We start from the raw sequence: 21,536 nt of genomic DNA on the forward strand, positions 1-21,536 counted from the left end.
TTTTTGAGTTTTTCTGGGCGGCTGACTGCTGCATAAGTTTTGTTGGTGGTTTGAGATCGTTTGACGTTTTTTTCTAAATTCTTAGCGATTTTTAATTTCTCATCCAAATCTTCCCCGAATAACCATTCGTCGACCGACGTGTTTGGCAACGTGGATTTCAAAGATGAATTTAGATTGGCCAGAATAAGACCTTTTCTAGCCAAGGACTCTTCTCGGTGAATTGATGCGAGAAGCCTACTTCCATCACTCAGTTTTTCTAACAATTCTATTTTTTCTGGATTATCGATTTTGATAATACTGGTAATTGCGTTCCCCAATGCTGCGAGACATGCCGCAATACGTTCTTACTTCTCCACTATACGTTTGTCCCTCTTTAATGCGATTTCTTGAACTGCAGCTATAATCTCCGCGTTCAATTTGGGGACTATAATGAATTTACAATTCTCCGGTGCCGGATATTTTTCGAGCAAGATCTTAACTTCATCTGCAGGAAGTCCTTTTTTCAGAATGTTTGACCAACGTATAGCAATATCTTTATGAATTACGGTACCGGTTATCGTCTCCGACTCACGGCGCGATCCGAGTACTTCCAAAACCTCTTTTTGCAGCTCAATTTCATGTTCCGGAATTTCCGGTGACGATTCTTCTGCCTTCTTAGTCGCGGTGATGACCTCGTGCGCAATAATATCTGCGGGAGTGACTGCGGACGGTATAGTCGGTACGGGGCTTCTCGATTTTGAACGATGTGGTGAACCACGGACCAGCGTGTCATCTGCAAGAACCTCGGATGAGCGGCTTCTATCTGGTGAACGTCTCGATCTAGATCGCGTTGATGAGCGACGCGATTGAAAAAATCTTCGAGACGAAGAACGTCCTCGAGACCCAGAGCGTCTTCGAGATCCAGAGTGATGTGATCGAGAACGTGTATATGAATTTCGAGTTATTGAACGTCTCGATTGATGCCAATTCGGAGCATCAAATAGTGAACTCCTATCCGACCTCTCTGGCGTAGATGAACGCCCAGACGACGAGTGCTTACCTGTAAAATGATTGATCTTGGTCAACTATCTGACATAAAAATCAACCGTCAGCGGTTCGAAAAAATCGTCTTCCTTCGTAAAAAACAAAGGCGTACATTTTGGTAAGAGCCAAAAGTACGACGCACAACGATAAAATCGCTTGCATGTAACCAATTGTGAGTTGGTTAGGTATAATATTTGATGAACAAAGGTTATCTGAATCGAAAGCGTCCTTTGTTTGAATCGATATCGTCCTTTGTTCTTTTTTTTTTTGCCAAACAAAACTAGAAGAAATAGAGGTTTAGTTTCTACTTACGACGCTTTTTCATTTTCCGATCTAATTCTCTTTCCAAACGTTTGATCTTTCTTCTTATCCGTCGATTATCTTTCTCTTCTTCATCATATGAACTCTTTTTCTTTCCTTTTCTGCCCATAATCAAAACTTTTTGTATGTTTTTTGGGCAATCTTGATGTGACGACACATGCACAAAGCGAAAGAATGAAGGTTCAAAATAGACGCGAGTCGGACATGGCCTACGCAGGCGCGTACGAAGGACCACATCGTATAAAATTTTTATTTTTATTATTCAGCTTTAAAACTTGTGGCGACACCTGTGGGAAGTGGGGGGTACTACATCTATGATCTCGAGGAAGAGGCGTGAAATACAATTTGCTTAGTTGTGGCATTTCGATTACACATCATCTATTATCAATTAATGCAATTTGGTACTAGCTCAACAATATGTGCTTCACCACATTATAATTCTATGTCAGATTCGAATTGCAAAAATTGACAATGTCCCATGAAACTTTACATTTCTTTAGATAAACAAATTTCTATATCAGATTATCCTTTTTTTTCAAGCGTTTTCAAATAATTTTTCATAACTGACTATTTTTAACTCAATGCAGACGAAAGTGAACATTGCCGTTTTCGAAATATTTTACTGATTTTTAGAGAGGCTTCTTTTTTATTTTATGTGCAATTGTACGTGAGTGCTGCGAAAGTGTGCAAAAAGATAACTCAAAGATGTCAAAACAGTATCCCAAGTAATCTACAGGATCTGTTCATATGTCTTTTCACTTAATGTTAGTCTTGCAGGACACGTGCAGTACAGGATTACATATGAATTTGAAAACACTTCTGTGGGGAGGCATTATAACTCGTTGAAAACGGTGCTTCACAGCTAGCCGTGTGCCGAGATATTGCAATAACATTTTTGTACTTCCATTTGCTCTCAGGGCCCCGTGATGTCCTTAACTTTTGGCACAATAATAGCTGACAGACACTTGCAGAGCATTGGCTTGAAAAGCTTAATGCTCGGTATATTCATGTCCATATTATACGGTTTTATATTTGGTCTTGTGCTGGGAACAACCGAGATGCCATGGGGCTACGGTGACTGGCCAACCGACGAGATGAAAAGCAGGTAATTTTGTAAGATTGAACGAATTTCCCTCAAAGTTTGATCTTAATTATGTGAATTGTCCCGTCTAAACAAATCGCATGGTAATTACATTGTTATTGCTTGGCCGTGTCACAGTATATTTAAATTTACAAAACTTCTAACATCTACCATCTGAATCTTTACTTTTCTTACTTCTCTGTGCCATATCAGTATTACATTTAGCCCTTTATTGTCACACCTTTAAGAATTACATAACTGTAACAGGAGGTTCATTGGACCCCAGTTTGGAAATGTGTGAATTTTTCCGAAAATTTTCAATTTTTCATTATAAAAATTCTTCTTCATGTATATAAATACATTTGCTGGCAGGTTGCATGGTACTTACAGTGCAATTTTAAATTAAACTTCTTATGATGAACGGTTGAAATTTTTTTCTGAAATCCTTTGCCTTCTTTGTTTCGGGGTAGATGACTGATCACGACGAGCGGCTATCGATGGCTGCATCCATCTCCGTGATGCTATTACGGCATATTTTGGGTTCGTAACCCGTCGAATACGCGCGTTTCCGAGAGATGAAAGGAATTTCTATCGAGGGAGTTGAATGAATGATTATATAATTTATGTATTGTAAAACCTATAGAGAGTACAATGAAAAGATGTGAACGAAAAATTGTTCGTCGGAGGAAAAAGGGAAGAGTTCAGTTTGATTTCGGCACAGGATGTGAATTTAGATGTTCGCCGAATGAAAGATGACTTGAAAGAAAGTATACAGGAGGAATGGTGTAAAAGACTGACTAGTTAGAATTTACCATATGCCGTGTGCAACTTACAGTGTAGAGAGCACCCCTAACATCATTGGGGTCTGCGATTTTTTGGCACTGACACTCTTAACTGTAACGATATAAATACAAGTCATACTTTGGCGCCAAAAGCAACACCATTCACGACAAAATGTGATGAGCGATAAATATCCAATCAAAGGTCGATAGCGGATCGCCTATCCGGCGGACAGGTGGATTTTGCTCTCTGCGAGAAGACGCCGAAGCGACAGGTCGCCAAAATTTACCTCGCACGACAAAAGTACAAATTTTTCGTAAAACTCGTGCAATGAGTTTATGAACAAAAGTAAATTGTTCATCAAGCGCACCAGCCGCCCATTTCAACATCCACATTTGAGACTTATCATCGATCCTGGAGCAAAAAGACGTCAAGATCGATAGTTGGTGACAACCAACTATTGATTCTTCCAACATTCTTCGCCATACAACATCTTCGGAGCCATCTATTTCACCAGGATGATTGTAGCTAAGTTAACAAATGAATGAATCGTAGGTGCCTGTGCCACATTCATTCATTCGTCTTTTTGATGTATGCGAACTACTTATATTACTTTCTTTACCTTAAATAGACTACTTGCTGCAATTTAGAATCTTTCAATGTCGAGTCATTTGTTTAATTTAGAGTCATTTGAACGGCAAGTAGTCTCTTCTTTATGTCTTTGTCCATTTAACGTAGGCGTGTTTTAACGAGTGTGATTGAGTGTGTGAATGATTGTTTATTGTTGTCTTATTTATTGAGATCTCCTCGCTGCATTTTGCATTTACCTTCTCTGATGCAATTTCAAATAAACGGGGTCTTTGTCAAGTGATCATATATTCGTAATTTGTGCATATTTATTTATTATTCTTACCATCCTTATATCGAATTTTTCATTGTATAAAATTTCAAAATATATTTGTGGCGTAAAAGGTCGCAGCCCGAAAAGTAACGTCACATAACGAATCACTAGTAATCGGATCTTCTCCCAAATTTTTCCCCAGTATTAACGAGAACGCAGATCGATATGAGCTGAAAGTCGAGTTTTTGTTTACTCTAGGAAGGATCTCGATTAAGAAATGAAAAGCTTGAGCGATTAGAGTCTCGGGAACGGGATAGTTATCTGAGCAGTTATCAGAGCATCGCGCTGATGTAATGTGCTCTCCGATGCAGTTCGAAGTAAAAGTGGTATGAATGGTTCAGGGACGTTCTGTAATGAATATGCTTGCCGGGAAATCTCGTTGAAACTAGGTTAAGATTTCTCGATAGAGGAGGATCGGCTTCTCTGAGAGGAGAAAGTTTCCGGGCCTGAAAATATTCGTTTTCCAATCCACATATTTTCAAAAAGTGGAAACCAAGACTAAGTTGGCCAGATAAGAAGTACAAAGACTTCCTCTGCATTGTTATTTCCATCTTTTCTCAGGGTACGTAAAACTAGAGAAAATAGCGAAAAAAGATCAAAGAAAAACGTAATTTACCCAAAACTGTGTATATGCATCAACAGCATATGACTCTGGGTCGTTTTTCTATGAGATAAACTAGTCACGTTTGTAGTTAATATTAGAAACAAACAGATCGATGTGATATTCTCCAAAAATTGAGTTACTTTCTGAAACGACCACGCTGTAAACTCCCATTCTGTTTCTGTGGATAGCCTTTGTGATTTTTCGTCTGTGTTCACATTTTCTTTGGATCCTATTAAAAAAGCAAAACTCCAAAGCTTACGTACTTACCCTTCACATATAGGATCAATAGTTTAGAAATATGCTGGACAGCCTGCGATCAACATTCGAATCAGTTTATCAGGTAGTCTGATTCTACAGCTCTGTTTCTCAGAGAACTCAGCTACCACGTTACAGATAATTTGCCTATCCACCTAGACATGTCTAAGCTATGATTGTTTATCATAAAGCCCAGAAGTTGCACGACTTGCAGGTTAAAATTAAAATTTTTTCAAGTAAAGTACAAAGCAGAATGACTGTAGCAAGCTCCACAGTTGTATTATTTTTTTAAGGAAATCCCTCTCAATTTGTCCTGACATCAAGATGTCATGGAAGTAAGTAACAGATACCAGATCCCCAAATTTCAAAAACCAAGTCAGTCTAAGTTAAAAGACGGCCCTCGAATGGGCTGTGGATATTAAAAAACACGAATCTTTCAAATCAGTTGTGCCCATAGAACAATTCGGCTCAACTAAACGTAAATCCATTTTTGAATATTCCATCTTAAAATGTGGGCAAAGTATGAACGCATTCAATATCTTGAGGTCGAGAATAAATGCCTACATTACATTCAGATTGATTGCCCTTGGTAAGGATCTTGGAAAATCGCTCAACATCTTGAGCAGCCTTGAGTCTCCCATTTCATTAAAATCCTCTCAAAATAGAGAAGTAGCAATTTTGTTGCCCCCGGCTAACCTTCTCACTATAGGATTCAATGCTGTGGTTACGACTGATCGCCTTGTCAAGGTCATGTAGTAAATCAGTCACGATTATTGACGCATCGCTGAAAAAAGTGATCAAGTTCGTAGAAGCTTCATCGGCTCGAAATGCCGCATCCTCATACTCAAAGAGCTTCGTTAGGGCTGTCCTAACTTAGGCTATTGCGACTCGTCGTTAGTTTTGACAAACTGCAGTAGAACAGTCTTTTACAGATCTTGTAGATTATCGCAAGTACGTCTTGAGGGGCCGTTAATAAAACACGTGACTCTGGTAACGGGGTGAGAGGGTCCGTGGAATCGTCACGCTTCTGGAGGGAGGGAAAAAAAGTTACGAAACAGAAGTATTATTTTCCTAAAAATTAACATTTTTTAGAGAAATTGACAAATTTCTGATTTTTATTTAATGTCGTTTTAATAGATATATACCATTGTTTGTTATTCAAATTTATATTCACACTCCAAAAACTAGCATCTTCACTTATCAGTAAAATTCAAATGAGTCTACGTGACGAGAGATCCATCCATGTCATGTGGTTTTGCGGTAAGAGGGGGGGGGGGGGGGGGGGGCAATATTTCCAAAATCAAGGTCCCGTGGCGCATAAACGGCGCTATATGAAGTAAACAATGTATAATTGTTCGTTCTGAAATAATGTATTAAAATTTTTTTAGTATATCACCTGCTTCTTATTTTTTTTTTAAATTACGGCAAAAAGGGGGAGTGGGTGCCTCCATGTCACGTAATTTCAGGAGTAGCTAACGAGGGAGGGGGAGGGGGGTACCAGCACCCGTCAGGATATTTATAAAATTGGCGTCACGTGTTTTATGAATTGTTCCTGACCGTACACCGCGATTTATATCGTTTTTGCTCCACGCATTTATCCTTAGACTGGAGGCGGCAGTGCTGAATCTTCTCTTCTATCCTTCGTGTCTTCCGTAATGAGAAAAATCTTTTCCTCCAACTGTTAGCAACCCGGTGGGATGAATAAAAATCAGCTATTAGGGAGTAGTGTGACTTAGGTGGTAGATGGTGTTGGAAATTTTCTCAATTTAAATAGACTGTGACAGGATCAAGCAGTCGCAAAGTTATTACTATTCAATCTGGAGAACGGGATGACGTCAACTACCTTCGTCAATTATCATGCCAGTTTTAAACTATTTTACGATTCAGAGGAAACTACAGATCCCTGTGGATGGGCGTGCTATGGGCGTTACCATCGGGCACTGGGGTCGCTGTAGCTCTTCTCCAAGGCAGCAACGGACCTTTGATCGGCGTTGCTATTTCCGCCTCCTTGTTACCGCCAGTTGTGAATTGTGTAAGTTTTTGTATGCATTACGTTTTCTGTCAACCGCTTGGCAGACCGCTTGGCATGATCTTTCGATATCGGATCGTGTGAGAACGTTGTTATAACTAATTACGATCTATACATGGTGTCCCGTAACTCGCATATACACTGTCAAAAATGTTCGTAAATCTACTACACATTTACTGCGCAGAAGTGTAGCTCCATAAAAAATTCGCCTTTTAAAGTGAATTACTAAGGATTCTCATTAAATTTGGAATGAAATTTTGTAACTTTGCTTAACTTGATTGGAAAAACGTAAAAGCGTATTTTGAATAGACTAAATTAGGTAGTAAATATATTATACTTGTAAATTTACTATAAATTTGCTATGCGGTATTTGGAATTTACTGAACATACTGCTGAATTTGCATGATAAATGAATAAAAAATACGATTCAAGTCTGTTAAAATTAAAAATCTATTATAGCAAAAAGAATTAATATGTATTTCTATTAATTTCACGTTGTGATTTCGATTATCTCGTAAATTCGGAAATGTTGTATGTGGATTTCGAATTTCCCAAAGCAAAGTTGTAAAATCAGCTCAAAGAATTTTAGTTTTACTTCATAGTATGACAAAATAGAAAACGGAGATGAAGTCAATTGTAAGAGAGAATGGCAGCGGGAAGGAGAGCAAGGAAAGGCGATGTATTAGAGCAGTGTCGAAAGAATATTATGGGTTATTTTTATTTGATAGATTTCGTAATCAAATTCCTGATGAATCGTACCGGTTCCTCACCACATCGTAGTAGATACGTCAGCACTTTTTTCTAAAAGTGGTTTCCCCAGGAGGCCTATTCACTGATGAATTATTTATGTTATGTATAATTTGGATTGGCAAAATTTTTGGTGAGTTAGGTTTTCTAAATCAAAAATCTCTTTCCATACAATATTCTGTATTTCGGAACTATCGAATTTATTCTCTATAAATAGTGCATATGGATTTCGACACCTAGAAAGTGCTACGTATAACTTATCGGATTACAATTCACCACATAATTGACAATTTTCACAAAAATTGTCAATGACCAAGTATTGGGACAATTAGCTGGTAACTTGTCGGATTGTAATTTACATGGTAACTTTTCTTCTCTACGCGCGCTCTTTTAATGGCAGTGGAATTTTTTCAGATTCTCACGATGAGAATTGTGACGCAAGAAGCTTTTCGAAAAACACCACTTTTTCACGTTATTTTGAATAATAACTGGACACATGTGGAACGTAAATGATTGGACCCGAGTAAAAACCACTTGTTTTATGGAGGTATATTATGAGTTCAAGTTTCAAGCAAATCGAAAAAGTTTAGAGTTTCACTGACGTGTCCCTTTAACGCAAGATTTTGTAAAAAAAATTAAAACATTCCTGAGTGTAAAGGGGAATAGAAGACATTTTCTGACAAAGTTTCGCGGTGGACACTTTTAAATAACACGCTAAAAAAATTATTATAGTTTGATTTCTGTTCTTAAAAATCGGCTTTCAACTTGAGATTCATAATCAAAATGTTTTTTATCCCATTTACTCTTAGGAATTGGGAAAAAAATCATCACTCATCAATTCTGAATTTTGCTATTGAAAAAAATATGAAATCGGAAAAAGGTTTTTTTTCGAAAATCTCCAAAGCCTTTTCAGATAATGAGTTAAAAATTTAACTGAATTAGTTTTATTTGATGTCAAATCGATCCCCCAAATGCCAATCAAAAAAGCCGCAGGGGCAGATTTCCCATACACACCCGGTTATATCCTAGGAAAGTTGAGGTTACAAGTAAACTACTTGTATATTCCTAGTGCTGGTTTTCTTCAGAGAAGCCAATTAATTATCACTATATCAGTATATATTTTAATTGGAATCATTTTCACTTAATTTCGTAGTAAAATTCATGGAATCCATCCAACCAATTAATTATCACTATATCAGTATATATTTTAATTGGAATCATTTTCACTTAATTTCGTAGTAAAATTCATGGAATCCATCCAACCAATTAATTATCAATATACATCGGTATATATTTTGAATTAATTTTAATTGGAATATTTTTAATTTAATTTAAAATTACCAACTTAAATGAACATCTCGCCAGTTTGAGTTCTAAAACATACATAATTCTATACAATCAGCGGATAGGCCTCCTGGAGAAACCATTAAAAAAAAAATGTGCTGACGTACCTGCTACGATGTGATGAGAAACCGATACGATTCATCAGCAATTTCACTACGAAATCTATTGCAGAGTATATCGTTTTGAATTAATTAAATAAAAAGAATATAAATACCAAAGAAATCATTTTTATTTGAATCCGTGTAGCGGATTTAATCTGGATAAGCTATAAGGATACATACGTAGAGTAGAAGGCTAAAGCGAAAGAGGCGGACAAAAGTGCTGGAACCTGAAAGAGTGGAGAGGAGGAAGAGAAAGTTGTAGGAACTGAAGGTTGGTGGTAAAGGAAAGGGTGGCTTCCTGGTAAAAGGTCTGGCTGAGAAAAGAGCCAGAACGGGGCAGGGGTAGTGAAAGGAAGGGCGGGTAATGGAAAAACGGTCTGGATTCACAGGAAGGGTTAAATTTGTCAAGGTCTGAAGGCATACGTGAGGTAAAGGGTCAAATCTGTCAAGATATGAGGAAGTCTGGATTCCTCACACGGCGGCGGCGGCGATATATCTTCATAATATGTATATAGCGAGCTGCGGCCGAAACTCAGAAAAGTGTAAAAATTATTTTAAGAATTCGGAAATGTATCGTTTTTAACCCGTGACACGGACGTGAAAGTTTCATGAGGGGAGGCGGAGTTTTAGCCCCGAAAGAAAATGATAAACCCACTCAAGGCAATAAAAAGTCGAATTTTCAAGTTTCGCACTGCGATCGACGTTTCGGAAAAGTATGAAAAAATTGGTACTAATGTAAAATGTCCAGTTTTCAACCCCAAACATACTGGTATAACTTTGATGAGAAAACATGTAAATTGGAAAATGAATAGACGGAAAATCAACCAATAACAAATAATTCCTTGGTCCTGATGACTGATCATCTGTTGATTTCTACAACTTGTCATACATATTCAAGTAATGACATCACTAGAAGTTCGCAGGAAGGCGGAATTAAAATTACTTTTTCGTGGGCCCCAGGCGCCTATTCGTCCCTGGGCTTGAGCGTCTGGCGGCTGAAACCTGCGGCTTATTTCAGCGTCATCGATAATTGTAAAAATAATACCGCGATTTATTGAAATTACGGGACTAAAACGTAGTAAATTTAAGGCAATATTACAGTAAATTCAAAAGATTAGTTTTCAAAGAATACCTAAAAAAGTAAAGCAAGTTTACTCTTCCGTAAGAGGATAAAATTTTCATTACAATTTTAGTTTTTCAACAAACATTTTCAACAGTCTACCAAGCCCGTTGCGGTATCGTACATGAAAAATAGGTAAAATAATTTCGGACATGAATTGTGCCCCAACTCTGATTGACTCAAGTTCGTAAATAGGGGATCTTGGGATCACTAATTACGAATCTGAACTCAAACTCACGAATTTTGGGGAATCATCCGCAAAGCTCTGAGTGAACAATCGATAGAGATTAATTTTATAAAATCATCCCAAACAGGTACAATAAAAGATCAGAAGACATTTTTAAATTGTACAAGTTTAATCTAAACGTCAAACTATAAATTTGTTGTGAATCACATATAACAATTTACAAATCAAATTAATTGACCGTCATGAATTATTACTCGAACCTTTATGCTGTATTGATCATTGAAATAAAGAATTTATAGAATAAAATCTTACGCTACGTTATTAGTATTCTTAAGAACGTTTCATTCAAATCAACCAACTTCTTGTATTTTCCTCGGCTGTTTTGCATCTGTCATTTTGAATTACAAATTTCGAATTCAGATATGTAATAAGTACCTTGACATTTCGAGTTAAACATAAACGTTTATTTTTTATCTCACTCCACCCGTCAGTCTGTCGGCAAAATCCTTTAAAATTATTGATGGATCAATCATGTTCCAAAGCATCAACGTTCACAATGACATAACAACATCTATAGTATAAAGGTTCCATCCTATAATTAGATATACCGTTACACTCCTGCAAAAAAGCACGCAAACAACTCAGCAGACCCAGCAAATTTTTTCTCGTAGGGACTCTTTTGGGCACTAGGATGCATATGGCTGATATACAAACCCGTTAAAATACCGCACATCAAGGGAGAGTCATACACCGACTTCAACTCTTCTTATGTCTATGTCTACACGGAGTATCTGCCGCTGGAATTCTTCTGCAATGGGATAATTAGCGCTTGTCTGACCTTCGTCAACGTTATATGCATCTTCATCACTGCAATTATTGTCTTGAAGGTATAATATAGCGTTAATTGAATAACGATTATTCATTCTTATCTCGAATGCACTAAATGATATGCTGCAGTACCATTAATAATTCTATTTTTATTATTTGCTGGTTGACTCCCGCAGAAGGATAAAGAGATAAAATGATCAATCTGTAAATCGTACTACCACACAAATTTTTCTGAAAATTTCATTCCTAATTACTTCCGATGCTTGATTAATAAGCTTAGGGTTTTAAGAAAACCTTAAAAACGCTTAGTAACATCTGACTAACAATTAAAACCAAGTGCTTTTACATTTGAAGAAAAGTGACTGAATTCATCTTCGGACCGAACTTACGGTAAAAAAAAAATCGTGTGGAACTTGAGGTTAATTTTCACCTCGATTCAAATTAATTTCAAATCGATTTTCCACTTTTTTTGCATAATTCTCAAAGGTTAAATTGGACCATTCTTGCTGTTATTTTTAGATCAAAGAAGTCGCTGCGCCCTACACATCGACGCCCGAATTGCGCAGATTCTGGGAACACGATATCCGACTTGTCCGTGGTGAAAATATTTCCCGGGATACAAATAATTATTCATCGCTGAATTCAAGGTGATATAAAATATCGTTATTGTACAAACAATTTTGGCTCAAACTCTCGAGCTCAATATTTCTTACACTGCAGACAAGAGACAATTACCACATACTTATTATTTTCATTAATTCTGCAGCTACTACGACGGTTTTAGCCCCACAAAGCAACGCTCCTTGGAACATGCTCTAACTGAAGCAGTTCAAGAGGCTATGGACGACAAAACATTCCGAAACGTCCAACGCTTCAGTTACGGACAATACGCGCCTGAAGAGGTAAGCGAATGGAAAATGTCACCAGTTTGTCATGTGGTTATTTTTTCCGAACCAGGGATTTAGACGCGTTGACAGTTATCTTATCCAACTCATTTTCAGAAATTTTTTACGTTTACATCAGAAAAAACTAGACAGTGAATATACTGGTTCAGGGCTGCTCATTGTTTCGAAAATAACACACAGTCGCCTCATATTTGACTTATTACTGGTAAAAAAATCGAGTATCTTAATTTGAGGTGGACAAGAAAGCATAAATGAAGAAAATCTATCAGTGGAAAAAATTAACGAGTCGTCCCTTTTTTTTGCCGAAAAAAGGTCTGACTTGGAAAAATTGTAAATTTGCGTAGATTGCAAGTTCAAAAGTTGAGTTGAAAACGATTTTGAAGCTGAAAATCTTGACTTGAAGCTTCACTTTCCAGACTTAGTTTAAACGCATCTTTTCTCGAGTAATCCTGTCTTTAAGTCACTCAAGCTTGAATCCATATCAAATCATGCAGGCCAGCGGAGGGTATATTCCATAATTGCTTGTAACTGAAGTACGATCTTCCTCGCCTAAAATGAGTGTAGACGTATATTTTATTATCACCCAAATAAATCTTTGACGCCCAATTATGATTTTTTAAGATTTTCAGGTACATGTGGATTTTTTCTGATATTTAACGTATAATTTGAGAAAAATAACCGCCAATTTCGTTATTTTGGAGCTTTTGTGAAAATTCCTGTTTTAGAATACGTAGAATCTCACACTTTGTTGAATCAGATACCGTAATCCAAAAAATTAGCAAAATTGCAAAAAATATAGTGATTTTAAAGAAAACCAAAAAGTCATTTTTCTGGAAAAGCCCACTCTCGATTCTGAAAATTTAGAATGTTTTGGTAGGCAATATACACTATATACCCTATATGAATCGCAATATCGATTTATTATCATTTATTCTGAGGGATAAGAAGTCCTCTTCCATTGAATATGATTTAATTCTTCATTTCCCGGCAGTGGCGAATTCCTGTAAAAATAATATTTTATCAGTTTTTGACTTTCGTAGAAGCCTTTTTAATCGACTTGGTATCTGGTATTGCATGTGAAATTTATTTTTCAACTCAAATATTTTTTCACAAACACGAGAGGCCTACATTTGATAGCTATAATTATTTTATTTTATCATTCTTTCAGATTCTTCAAAATAAAACATCCGTTTTAATTTTTTTGCATTATTTTTATATTCATATCAATTATAATGTATGAAAAGAATGAAAAAAGTGTTTGATTTTGCAGAATTGGAAAGAATGATAAAATAAAATAAATGTAGGCCTCCCGTGTTTGCTCAAAAATATTTGGGATGAAAAATAAATTTCTTATACTGTCCTAAGTAACAAATCGATTGAAAAAAGGTCCCACGAAATTCAAAAACTGAGATTATATTATTTTCGCAGGAATTTGTATCAGCCTGGAAATGAAGAATTGAGTTATATTCAATGAAGGCGGAATTCTCATTCCTTATACTACTCGGGAGCATATCTAACCATGTAAATACGACTTCCAAATGAAATAATAGAAAAAATCAATAATTCGGAAAATAAGTTGATATTACCGATCATAGGGTATACAGGATGAGTTTTATCCGGCTCCGAACGAGCGAGGGGCTTATCACTATGCCCCGCCTCTTGCTTCATCACATTATATGAAAAACTAGCTCTTACGTTAAGCCGTCGATACTTAGCCTTGTCAAGCGAGATATTGTTGGACGGCCGAACGTAAGTACTAGTTTTCCATTACAGTGATGAAGCAAGTTCACTGTGATGAAGCCAGAGGCGGGATATCGGCAGTGATAAGCCTCTCGTTCGGCGCCGGAGAAAACTCACCCTGCATAGTGTATACTCCTCACCAAAAGATACCTAATTTTCAGAAAAATCGAAAGTGGATTTTTCAGAGAAACAACCATTTGTGTTTTTATCAAAACGCTATGTGTTTTGCACTTTTGCATATTTTTAGGAATTTAATATCTATTGGAGAATGCAGTTAAAGTTCATAACTCGCGCCGCATGGCGATTCACGGAATTGTGAACGTAAAGTGCTGCCCTCTCGCGTCTTCTTAGATATTACTCACATATCGTTTTTCGCTCTCGCGTCCGGCGTCTATTGTTTACTGCAGTTTTGTACGACCCACATCGCTCTAATCTTTCTAATTAACATTCTCTTTTTGGTGTTTTTCAATAAATACTATGATTATAAAAGTGTAACCCGTGGCTGTCCAATCATTGCACCCCTCACTGTGGCACCTGTTCCATAATATCTAATTCGACGGAGTGTAAGATTATACTTATTCCAAAAGAAGAATATTTAAAAAAGCTCCAAATTTACGAATTGACGGTTATTTTTTAGAAATTTTACGTTACATATCAGAAAAACCCCATGCTCGTCTTGTAATTCTAAAAAACCGTTATCGGGCGTCAAAAATTTCTTTGAATAATAATAGAATACACTTGTCCACCTATTTTGGGCGAGGAAGAACATACTTCAGTTACGAGTAATTATGCAATATGACCTCCGCTGGCCCGCATGATTTGAGATGGATTCAGCTTCGTGTCAAATTTGTAAAGTGAACCTGTGGCTCGTGCGGTCATACGCGATGAACAGATTTTTTTCACGTAAAGTTTAAGCGTTTCATGGTTGAACCTGTTTTGGCCAAAATGGGGAGACCCATTGATTTTTTTCCACAAGTGTAGTTGACTTTATGCCACTCATAAGATTAGCAATGACCAGTAGATTTTTAATTCACAGTTAATAGGATGTGAGTTCTTTGCAAATTGACTCGTCATTGGCAGCAAATTATTCAAATAAACTTTGAAATTTTCATAACCAGCAGAATTTTCCTATTCTTTGATGTACACAATGGTGATTATTGTACGATATCTATTTTTTTTCTGAGTTTCTCGTGCACTTAACGTGCTTGAAGTTGTTCGTGGACATAAGCCTAACAATAAGTTGACACAGTGTTAACCTCATCGGTATTCTTATTCATCGTTACTAAACATCCAAGACAATCAGTCACCATCAGGCTGACTTTTGGCCAGTCTTCAAGTAAAATTTTTTCTTGATGCCCTTTATGCCTGCTTCAAGCAGTCACTTAATATTCGAAATATGAACTGGTGTGCTGCTTGGGTTGATTACTGGAATTCAGCACACAACCCATGGATGGGTGGTTAGATCAAGCCAAAAATGGGAGTTCTCCATTGTGGATAGCAACCGCGTATACCCGGGTAATCTGAAATATAATCATGAGCCGTTTCAAAGACCTATCGATACATGCATTACGCCCCAGCGTGCCTTGTTGATTCCATTCATGTCATTTTATTCCATCGCGCCTTTATTTCAGTTCAAGCATGCAGTGCTCGTCACCTTCGAGATTTTTCTCCAGCCGCTTGAGCAACAGTTAGTACGTGATATGTTATATTACATTCTCATGTTCTTATAACAATCAGTTCCACCCCTCTTGATAAAAATCACGTAGAGATAGATAGCAGTCCCCAATATTATACCTTAAAAATGAACAAATAGCGAGTACCAGGAACTGGGCGAAGGAACGCTGAGGTAGGATACGCCTTACTCCCACTTAAGTAACACTTGAGACTATCTGACAGATAGATAGATAGATAGATAGAAGTTTATTTTATCCATAACAATGTTGGATAAGCTTGCCGATACATTTACAAGACATACATGCGTCAAGCAAGACAAGAGAAATACAGTCACCAAGGTAGGCAGGCAGCAGGCTTAAAATTAAATTAACATGTACAAACTAAGAACTAAAAACTAGGAAATAGAGCGAGAAGACGACGAACAGAGAGGCGATGGTCATCCCTAGTCTCGAAGAGACTCGGTCGCAAAAAGGTGCTGGTGGAAGGCCACCTTGAAAGCGGATAACGAACGCGTCTCCCGCAGCGTCATCGGGAGTGAGTTCCAGAGATAAACTCCTACAACAGAGAATGACCTGCAAATGGTCTCAGTGGAGAAGCGTGGTACGAGATATTCACCCCTAATCAGCCGAGAGGAACCAGGCGCATGCACATCACGGGCCTTGAAGAGCTCCCTTAGGTAGGCAGGAACACCAGAATGAAAGATCAGGTGGAGGAGGCAGTCCAGAAAATATAGTCTTCGATCTCTGCCAGAGAGCCAACCCAAATCGTGACGAAAAGGAGTGATGTGTTCGTCTCGCGCCAAACCAGAAACGAAACGAACACACGAGTTCAGAAGCCGCTGTAGAGCGTGTTTTGGACGCCAGATAGGTCGTTAAAGGCGACACAGCAGTAATCAATAATAGGAAAAATTAATGACCTAACAAGCAGTTTCTGAAGCTGAGTGGAAAGCAGGCGATGGGAAGCTGATAGCTGGCAAAGAGTGAAGTGCACTCGGTTAGCTAAGGCATCGATGTGAGCCGTCCAGGTGAGTTTACTGTCAATCAGAAGACCTAGATTTCGGACAGGTGATGAATACGGAATAGGGACACCGTTCAAAACAAGTTGAGGAGGTTCGAAATCACCAAGTCTCTTGATGAAAGGGGAGCTACCAATTATTATTGCCTGGGTTTTGGAGGCATTCAATTGAATGGCGTTGGCTACGGACCAGCCCAGAACAGCGTCAACATTGGCGTTTAGGCGCGCAATAGCGGCAGGGAGCTCATCAAACGCGCATTGGAGGTAGACCTGCAGGTCATCAGCGTAAAGCGAGATGGTGTCAAAAGCCTTGGTGAAGTCGAACAGTACAAGAACAGTGACTTGACGATGATCAATACCGTGTCGAACATCCTCCGTCAGCTTCAGGAGGGCGGATTGAGTATTATATCTCAGCCGAAAACCCGACTGGTACGGGTCCAGAAGAGAACGATCCTCAAGATAGGTGGTCAGCTGTTCCAGTATGATTCGTTCTAATACCTTTGAGAGAAGGCACAGGTTTGCTATAGGACGGAACTGTTGAAGTGAGGACGGCACTTTGACCTTCAGCAAGGGGATGACTCTTGCTTTTTTCCATTCAGCAGGGAAAACAGTAGAATTCAGCGAGTTGTTGAAGAGGACCAGTAGATGGGAAAAAATGGCCGGCAGTGCGTCCCGGATGTTGCGCAGTGAAGGATCATCCACTCCCCTGGACTGCGACGAAAAATGAGCAAGAGCAGGTGAGAGTGATGCAGGACTAATATCCTTAAAATAGAAGAGTGTGTCGTCGTAGACAGGGGGAGGCAAATTGGCAACGAAGTCAGAAACTTCATTAGAGGCGGCAGGACACTGTGAGACGAGTGCAAAGTGTTTGTTGAGATCATCGTTCGAGAATCCGCCCCAGTCACTGGAGTGGGATGCAGCGAGGCCGAAGTTACGCAGTTCGTTCCATAAGGCACGCGACAACTGAAGGTTGGATAGACGAGAGGCATAATAAGCTACCCACACAAAAACCCACAGAGTGGGATTGATTATCTCCGAAAAGGATAAAGAAAGACATCTGTGTAATGAAGCGTTCTTTTGTGAATGCAAGGAAATTTCGACGGTTAAGGGTTGCGAAAATAACAGACATTAAAGCGATTCACGCCCTTTTTTCGGTGATTGATTGGAAAATTGACTCCTCGCTATTTCCTGCGCCAATTGGATAAGCACGAGGAATTTTTTAGGGGAGCATTAGTGGTTCAATGTGGAGCATTATCTTGGACAATGAATTGAATTGACTCGTTTCCTGATTTTGCGGACTACTAAAAGTAAGACCCGAGCCCGGTGTACTATAAATATTAAAGAATTGGCGCAATTCGTTAGGCAATCCGCTATCAGATTTTTATAATTATACAAATTAATTGGTTGTTTGAATATCACGTGGACGTTGATTTATTACTTATACAAACCTCAACATTTTTACGGAGAAGTAACAAAGAAATATTTATTTTTCTTCTATCTTCGTTATCAATTGAGTTATCAAACATAACAAACATCATTTAGGCTTACCGTCTTTCGGAAAAAATTCCAGGTTCTTAAAGTTTCGATCCCCTCTGTTTTCCAAAATACGTGAAAGAAGATCTTTGAATATGTACCTCTTTCTTTCAATATAGAGACCGCAAAAAAAAAATTCAGCCAAATAAAACTGTGTCGGTCAGAAAGGTGTTCGGTTTGTAAAAGAAAGTCCCATATGCAGCCTATGATATGTAGTCTCATCTAACAGGCCTCACTTATATCCCGTGACAATTCATTGAATAATCAGTTTCACACATGAAACACCGTAATAAATGAAATCTGTAGTGTATCTTTGGCGGAAGTAATAATTCTCATTACTCTTCAATGAAGTTTAAATAATGCGATATCATAAATTTAAGTGTAAACGGATATACATGTACATCATTTTACAGCACTAGGCAAGAAACTACGAATTTTCAGCATCTTGAGCATTTGTAAATTAACTAGACATCAGTGGCTCCATATGTTGGACCAAAAAAAACACCTAAAGTTTCAGTAGAGTATGTAATCTGGAGGTCTGATACTTGCCTTATTAGTTTTATTTCTCTCGAACTCTCAATTGAAATTAGATTCAAGTCAATGTGAAACTTCCGAAGCTTACCAATGATTCACTTCGCGACAAAATTGGTACATACTTGTCGTAAGTTTCATCGGTCAAATTGGTTCGAGTATCTGAAAGACCATATTCCTCCAGTTAAATAGAAAACAAACACGGGTTGACACTGGAACCAATTGCAATGTCTTGCAAACCTGTTTGCTCTTACAAATAGGGTAAGGAGAAAAGATTTTAAAAAATGTAACAGACATCGCATGTTTCACGTTAGAGAGATGGGGAACAAAAAGGAACTCTCACGAATACGTTTAACGTAAATTTTTGTTTAGGGTAACAAAGGAAAAACTTGGCGTCGCGTCACACTGCGAATAAAAAAGGCGCGACAAAAAGCGGATACTACCATAGACTAAAACAACATGTGACATACAAGATATGGCTCATAATAGTATCTCTATGTCTAACTATTGTGGCTATGTTTTTAAAAGATTACCCTGTCGGTAACGGCATTTTCAACATTTCAGATGACTCAGAAACTTGGGGCTTACGGCACGTCGGGGGGTAGTCAGCAGACATCGGCTATTGGGCATAACGGTAACGTAACGGAGGACCTGGCTGCGTTGGATAAGCTGATCACTCTGTTACTTGGACAGTCGAATGCCACGTCCGCAAACAAACATGGCTCGAGATCGGAATCATGGAGGCATTCGCAAAATTCGAACCGGGTCAGAATGAGCGTCCGCTCTGGTTATCAACCCCTGCAAGCACAGGCGACTTTGAATTCCGCCACGCACACAACTCGTATGTAGATAGATTCTTGCTGGAGGTCCTGATATAACTATCAATTTCCGAAGGCCATGAAAGGTTCCATCGTGCAGGATTTCCGCACATGTTCTCAACCTTCTGATTTTTTTGCTGCAATAAATGTATTGAACCAGCACTCTAGTGTTCATAGAAAAAATAAAAACTATTAAACATTTTCCCAGTTTTGCAATCGATATGATTCAGCGTACGGATCCCTCGCAAACTTCCAGATCTGCGAGTAGCTGCAATCGTATCTACCAAGCCCTTCAACCAATAAAAATATCCGTCCCTTTTGTTATGGATATTTTGTGAGACTTCGTGATTTGCGATCCCATCACCTTTTTTTCCAGAAATGCTCTCCGTGAAAGCTGCAATTATCTTTATGCCTATTATTATAGCGCCAACGCCCTTCATCCTCTTCCTTCTTGATCATCCGGTTATGATGCAGTTACAATCAACAATGTGGTACTTACAACTAGACCGCAAAAAAAAAAATGGGTGAGCCTTGGGAATTTATCTACTGACATACTGCAATCACTCGATTCGATTGGAATTCATTTGGTTTACGTATAGTAAGAAAAGTGAAGTTGGTCGACAGGAAGCAGCGTTATTAAGGGCATGTACAAGTCCTACCTTTACCGACCGAGTAAACTCACCCATTTTCTTTCTATATTAAATAAACGAACAAACGGGAAGGGTTCAAATTTCGACTGTACATCGCTTTTTTGTTACGGAATTCACCAAAGTTGCAGATATCCCAAAAATCATCAAAAAAATTTGTGATTTTTTGACACGTGTTACTGTTCTCACATGTCCCACATTCCAGGAGCCAGAAAATGCATATCTTATCCGATGCGCCGTCGGAATTCGAACCCTTTCCGTTCGTATGTTTATTCAATATAGTAAGAAAACGGGTGAATTTGCTCGGTTGGTAAAGGTATGAGTACTGCATGACCTTAAAAATAACATCAATCATTTCGCTCGGTGGCATATTTTGAGATATCCACGTTAACTCTAAAACAGCTTGATTGATTGACTCTAAATATGGAGCCAGTATTCTTGGACAGCTTCTTATTGTCACGTTTCAACTCTTTTGAAACGATCATATTAAATTTTGTACAAAAATCGAATTTTAACTGCACATGATTGCTATTTAGTTAACGAAAAAACGAATTTGAAATAGCTCAAATCGTAACAAAGAGAATAAACTATCCACGAATGCAGTCTGCAAGTTTGAAGTAAATCTGTAGAGTGAAATTAGCGATGGACCTTATCGCTAATGACAATGCTTCCTATTAATGAATTCCAATAAAACCAAAATGTGAATGCAACTTGATCTACATACGTTCAAATAGAATAAACTTTAATCGAATTGAATAATTGGTTGTCGAGGTATATGTATATTCTACCCAAGCGAAAAGTCTACTCGCACATGCCCCAGCAAGAAGTTTAGCGGTGATGGTTCAAGAGGAATTGATGAACTGTCTATGGTGGTAAATCGATGGCAACTGACAACTGAGTTGTGAGTTCGGTACGCGGAAAGTAGGCGTTTAGCCCAATCGACTTTGAAGAATGCGCTAGTCTAACCAACGTAAGTTAATCGTACCTGTCCTTCCCTACGTAAGGGTGGTTGAGTGCTTCGTAGATTTATGATATGGGTTGAAAATTTTGGGTACAGCTCTTCGGACTGTAATAAATGCATTTAGAATTTTTCGTATTATAGTTGCCCGGTAATCAAGAACGAGGAACGGGAAAGTTTTTTTGAAAAATTAGCCTGAAAAATGAGCACATGAATTTTATTTCGCCCTTGAAAATTAACGCGTTTTTAAGAACTGTAATCGGAATCTTCAGAATTTCACTATTGTACGTATGTACAAAAGAATCAAGTGATTACGAGTATTTGGCTATTGAAAATAGAGTCTCAAAATGTAGTAACTTGAACGTCTGATATACATATTAGAGTGTTTCAGGAAA

The 21,536-nt window shown here is 38.1% G+C and overlaps 1 protein-coding gene across 1 annotated transcript in view; it reads left to right on the top strand.

The window, feature by feature from the left end:
- The window catches only part of LOC124405241, a 63,187-nt gene extending 43,569 nt beyond the window's left edge, over window positions 1-19,618 (top strand). The window contains exons 7-12 of the mRNA XM_046879972.1: window positions 2,262-2,449; window positions 6,853-6,997; window positions 11,165-11,380; window positions 11,841-11,968; window positions 12,088-12,223; window positions 19,283-19,618. Of these exons, the coding sequence (XP_046735928.1) occupies window positions 2,262-2,449; window positions 6,853-6,997; window positions 11,165-11,380; window positions 11,841-11,968; window positions 12,088-12,223; window positions 19,283-19,567 (1,098 nt within the window). The 3' untranslated portion in view covers window positions 19,568-19,618. The remainder of the gene's footprint in view (window positions 1-2,261; window positions 2,450-6,852; window positions 6,998-11,164; window positions 11,381-11,840; window positions 11,969-12,087; window positions 12,224-19,282) is intronic.
- The last annotated feature ends 1,918 nt before the right edge of the window (window positions 19,619-21,536 follow it).

Source organism: Diprion similis, chromosome 4, assembly GCF_021155765.1.
Source record: "Diprion similis isolate iyDipSimi1 chromosome 4, iyDipSimi1.1, whole genome shotgun sequence".
Lineage (NCBI taxonomy): Eukaryota > Metazoa > Arthropoda > Insecta > Hymenoptera > Diprionidae > Diprion > Diprion similis.